This window comes from Idiotropiscis lumnitzeri, chromosome 17, assembly GCF_059441095.1.
Source record: "Idiotropiscis lumnitzeri isolate Australia: NSW breed Sydney's pygmy pipehorse chromosome 17, RoL_Ilum_1.0, whole genome shotgun sequence".
Lineage (NCBI taxonomy): Eukaryota > Metazoa > Chordata > Actinopteri > Syngnathiformes > Syngnathidae > Idiotropiscis > Idiotropiscis lumnitzeri.
Window position 1 is genome coordinate 4,866,448 of NC_142407.1, and position 5,087 is coordinate 4,871,534.

At 39.5% G+C, this 5,087-nt stretch overlaps 1 protein-coding gene across 4 annotated transcripts; it reads left to right on the top strand.

Moving 5' to 3' along the window:
* Positions 1 to 325: 325 nt before the first annotated feature.
* On the top strand, positions 326 to 4,103 carry yipf5 (Yip1 domain family, member 5). 4 transcript variants are annotated; one of them, XM_088280403.1, is made up of 7 exons: positions 326 to 454; positions 1,157 to 1,269; positions 1,560 to 1,732; positions 1,807 to 1,952; positions 2,951 to 3,132; positions 3,210 to 3,390; positions 3,552 to 4,103. In XM_088280403.1, exons 2-6 carry the CDS (start codon positions 1,163 to 1,165, stop codon positions 3,370 to 3,372), a joined length of 771 nt encoding a protein of 256 aa, XP_088136529.1. In that variant the 5' UTR covers positions 326 to 454; positions 1,157 to 1,162; the 3' UTR covers positions 3,373 to 3,390; positions 3,552 to 4,103. The 4 variants fall into 4 exon arrangements, with proteins under 4 accessions (XP_088136529.1, XP_088136531.1, XP_088136530.1 ...); XM_088280405.1 differs by having other exon boundaries at positions 3,210 to 3,371; XM_088280404.1 differs by having other exon boundaries at positions 377 to 521.
* The last annotated feature ends 984 nt before the right edge of the window (positions 4,104 to 5,087 follow it).

Consider the following 5,087-nt stretch of genomic DNA (forward strand, 5'->3'; position numbering starts at 1 on the left):
AAAGATGCCAAATTAAAAAAATGTTCAGGATTTATAATGATATAATTACTTGTGACGCAAAAAGATTTGATTAGCCTTTTTCTGAACTTACTTCACGATCGGTCTATAAGAAGATATCAGATGTACGATCCTTAAGTAACTTTTTAAAAAAATAATCAAATTATTCAGTTTTTGCTAGGGTGAAAATTATTCAGTTTTTGCTAGGGTAAAAATACGTTTTGTATTTATTTATTTATTTTTTGTTCGCTTTTTATCCTTGAAAACGATCTATTATTTTCGAGCAATACAATGCACTACTAAATGTTGCCTCTGCATGTCGCTACAGTTTCTGCAAAGGACTCCTCGACTTTTTCCGGTGTGTGACGTTCCATCCCGGAAGATGTCCCCTCCCACCTGACACGTAGCAGCCGCTACTCAATTTGCAGATCCCAAAGTGGATTGTCAAACTCCGGAGGTAGGCGTTGATTCGTGGATTCTACGAATAATAACGTTTGCAGAAATTGGTTGGACTGAAATATAAGGTTGGCGTCGTAGTTTAGCACTGAAAAAGCCTGCTCGTCTGACTGTTAACAGCGCGCATAAAGATAAACAACTGCTAGCTAGGTTAACGGTACGAAGTAATAAGAACATAACTCTGTACATTTGGTTTTGGTTTCAACGGGCAATAATTATGGGGCAATGACTGCAGTTCGGTATAAATTATTCATGATAATTGATACAATTTGAATAGGCTGTGAGTAGATAAACGTAAGCAGTACAGTTAGCTTCTATGGCTAACAGCTGGTTGCTCGTACTGCCAATACATGTAATGATAATGTGAATAGTAAATACAGTTGTTGTACGTCAAGTAAGTCTATCTATTTAAAAGAAAAACATTAATATATTCCGAAATTATGTGCAACCGTTGCTTGAACTATAATTTAACACGGACTTTTAAAAAAATGTAATCTGAGCGTGATAATTATAATTTTCTTCCTTGGGAACTTGGCGGGGTACACGCATACTCTGTCTTTTATACAGGGGCACACCTTCGTGGGATCTCTTTGGATACAAGATGTGTGCGTTAAAATGTTACTTGTTGTGTGTCAATTGAGATTACAGAAAGAGAAACGTATTAAATTGATCTGTAATGAAGATATTTTGTTTCTTTTAACAGTGAGAGATGTCTGGGTTTGACAATTTCAACACGGACTTCTACCAGTCGAGCTATAGCGTAGATGACCAGAACCAGGCTGGCTATGGATACAACAACGAAAATCAATATAACAAGTATGTGACCAAGGCTGCAGTAGAGGGGTTGTTCTTCTGTTACCTCCCCCAATGACAATATAACATCGCTGCCACGTTTATTGAGCCATAAACATTGCTTTGTCAAAAAGGGAATAAGCCATTTTTAACACTTTAGATTGGTCAATTTTTTAGAATAAAAATATAGAAACATTCACAGACCAGTAGTATTAGTTTGTGAAAGGACATGAAACTCTTTCTGAAAGTTGTGGTGTTAATGTTAAATTAAAGCTAGTTTTGTTGATGTTGACCAATGTTCTTATTGTCCACAGGCAATACGGTCAGTATGACTATTCCCAGCAAATGGGCTACCCAGCCCCAGGGATGATGCAGCCCCAACAACCATACACGGGGCAGATCTTCCAGCCTACACAGACATACACCCCGTCCTCATCACAGTCCATGTACAGCAGTAGTTTTGATGACGAGCCCCCATTACTGGAAGGTATATACAAACTTGTAATCTAGAAACCTCCTTGGGAGAATTCTTACATGGTTTATTTTCTGTCTCTATTGTAGAATTAGGCATAAACTTTGACCACATCTGGCAGAAGACTCTGACGGTCCTACATCCTCTGAAGGTGGCAGATGGCAGTATTATGAACGAGACAGACCTGGCTGGCCCCATGGTCTTCTGCTTGGCATTTGGTGCAACGCTTCTCTTGGTAAATGTCTACATAAGCGTGGAATCAAAGTTATATCCACCTCAAGAGCTGTTTGTTGCGTAAGCCCTACCTGGTGTATTTCATTTCTGTGCTCCATGCATCACATTTGACCTGTAGACAATGTGTAACCTTGTTAAAAATAGCGTTATTAAAATTTTTGTTTTGTATATTTTAGTTGTATGGCCATTCCAAAGAATTAACATCACAGCGTCCAATGTTGCTCTTTGTAATCTTGCTAATTCATATGTAAATGTACTCAAATAGTAGCAACAAAAAGCCACCTTCCTTTTAACTGACGTACTTCCAGAAGTAGAGCTAAAAAAAACATGTCATAACATTTGAATAAACTGTAGAATAACCAATGATATAGAAAAAGTCATAATGTATTACCATGCCCCGAATAGCAAAAAAAACACACCAGTAATCAACCCCTCAACAATGTTAATCATTGCCAATATTTATAATTCCAAGTCTAAATATACTGCAAAACAAGAAACAGATGTGCGCAATTACACTCCCTTGCAGTGACGACATGTACATTGTATCCACTATATCTTACGTGTCAGACAAATGCTTACGCGTGGAACACGTATCGTGTGCACATCTGCGTTTTGTGTGAAAGGCCAAAGCTTTAAGCAGACACTCAATGTGGAAACGATGCATGCGCTTCAAGTGTTGTTCATCAAAAAAATGGAAGAGGAATTTATACACAGTTTATACAAGAACATTCAAACTGCAAGGATATAAAAAAAATGAATCACTGTTAAAGTACACACAAAATAAGTTAATGAAATTAAATGCAGATCTATTGAATTTAAAAGGTAAACATTTTGCGTGCCAGGGAGCCTGCATACCACATTTGATGACTCAGTAGCTACACCATTTTATAATGAAAATGAATGCCACACCCCTTTTCTTTCATCTTCCAAGGCTTGAGTTGGGATTGCTGATTATGTGTTTTTACTATGTATTTTTTTTAATTCTGTCTCCATCTGCAGGCCGGTAAGATCCAATTTGGCTATGTGTACGGCATCAGTGCAATTGGCTGCCTAGGAATGTACTGCCTGCTCAACCTCATGAGCATGACGGGCGTATCGTTCGGTTGCGTGGCCAGCGTGTTGGGATACTGCCTCCTTCCCATGATTGTGCTGTCCAGCTTCGGAGTCCTCTTCTCATTACAGTGAGCATGCTTTCTAATATGTTTTGAATCAGGAGATTTGTCCCTTGAGCACATCTCGCTCTGGCCGTCCTCTCCAGGGGCTTGATGGGAATCATCCTCACGGCCGCTATCATCGGCTGGTGTAGCCTGTCGGCGTCGAAAATCTTCATTTCTGCGTTGGCCATGGATGGGCAGCAGCTGCTGGTTGCCTACCCGTGTGCGCTACTCTACGGTGTCTTTGCGCTCATCTCCGTCTTCTAGTGAGCACATTTCATCCAGGTTTGAAACCACGGCTCTACGATGTCTGTGATTTAGTGTCATCATTACCTAATTGCACTAATGATGGTCAGAGGAGTTTGCAATGGAACCAAAAATGTCTTATTTCTTTTTCTTTTTACCATCCATTAACGGTCACCATCTTCAAACGGGACGATCTGCAGGCTCGAGTGTAGTGTGTAGGTCGTTTCTTCTTTCTCCTTGTGATGGTGCCATGAGAACACACCGCAGAAGGGTGACTATCCATCTGGGACCTGCCTATTTAAATCGGACTGAAATCAGCAGAAGCAGAAGGCTAAAATTGGAGCCAGCAGGTGGCGCCACATGCCACCGTGTTGTAGTTGTCATGTGCATCCATGGACACTTCACTTGTTGCACACAGGACATCACCCATCGTCTTTTGCTTTTTCCACACAGTCAAAGAGGCTCTTTTGGGATTCTTTTCTGTCGGGATGCTTTTCGGCATGACAAAAATGCACTTTGGCCAAACACTCATTTTAAGAAGCGAAGATAGGTAACTTCATTGCGGCTCAATTGGTATCCACGAACAAGCCTCTCAAAGATCTAATTCCTTCGGTTCCTCTATGGTTATTTTAGAATGCCAAGTTTTGTATGCTTCGGCGTGCCACGTATCATTCATGTCAAAGCAGTCTTTAATGGTGTACATTCATGCTCAAGTGGTATAATGTCAATAAACAAAAGACTGATTAAAGTGATCGAGCTGGTTTGATATATGTGATAACAGGGAAGTATTTTATACTGGTCAATACACCAGAATGAATGATTCTCAAACCCACAATGAGATCTTTATGTACACTGTTTCACCCTCTTTTCCCAGAAATTGACTTACAGATGATTTTTAGAGTTAACAAATTCAAAACAATATGTCGCAAGGTGCCGCAAGCACACTTACTGTTTTTCATTGGTTTATATTTACATCCTTGATGTAATTTTCTCAAATGTTTCCTGTAATTATGATTTAACCACTGCATTTGTGTAGGATGTCATCACCGCAGTAGGAATGGAACACCATCATAAACAGGACACCCCCTGGACATGGAAAAAAAAGTGCAAATTAGGCAATATTTGAAATAACGTTTTAGCATTTTGTCATTCCATTTTCGACATCCGCACGAGACTAAATACTCTCTAGGTATGAATGTAAATTGTCAATGGTGGGTTGTCTATATGTGTACTGCAGTTGGCTCGCAACCAGTCCATGATGTTTCTCATCTCATGCCAGCTGGGAATGGGCCCATCTTGCCCACCACCCAAATAAGGCCAAGTACAAAAGAAAATGAATGACTGTTTACATTGTAATAAGTTGCCGGGCACTTCACTTTATTGCAGTAATTTCCATTTCTGGATCTTTGGTTATCAAATTTCACCTCTTGCAAATCATGGACACCACGCTGTGGTGGTATCACACAAAAAAGAAAGGAAAAACCAAACATTTACTAGAAAAATAAGGATAAAATTGAGTACCCACTTAAACTGCCGCATGGTCTCCTAAAAAAAAAAAAAGTAAAAGATTGCTATTGCACATACCTCACAAATGTGTCATAGCTCACTTTGGATTCATGAATGATTCCAAAATAAACGGAGCACTCCCCCATTCGCACAAGTACATCATGAAGATATTTTACATTTAGAGGGAAAAAAAAAAAAACAAACAGCTTGCACAAAAATCCTACACAGCG

What these genes read in the sequence shown, in the direction of transcription:
- yipf5 (XM_088280403.1), top strand. Translation starts at nt 1,163, where the DNA reads ATGTCTGGGTTTGACAATTTCAACACGGACTTCTACCAGTCGAGCTAT. An exon ending in CGAGCCCCCATTACTGGAAG is followed by an intron (nt 1,733 to 1,806) that starts GTATATACAAAC and finishes TCTCTATTGTAG; the next exon opens with AATTAGGCATAAACTTTGAC. An exon ending in GGAGTCCTCTTCTCATTACA is followed by an intron (nt 3,133 to 3,209) that starts GTGAGCATGCTT and finishes CGTCCTCTCCAG; the next exon opens with GGGCTTGATGGGAATCATCC.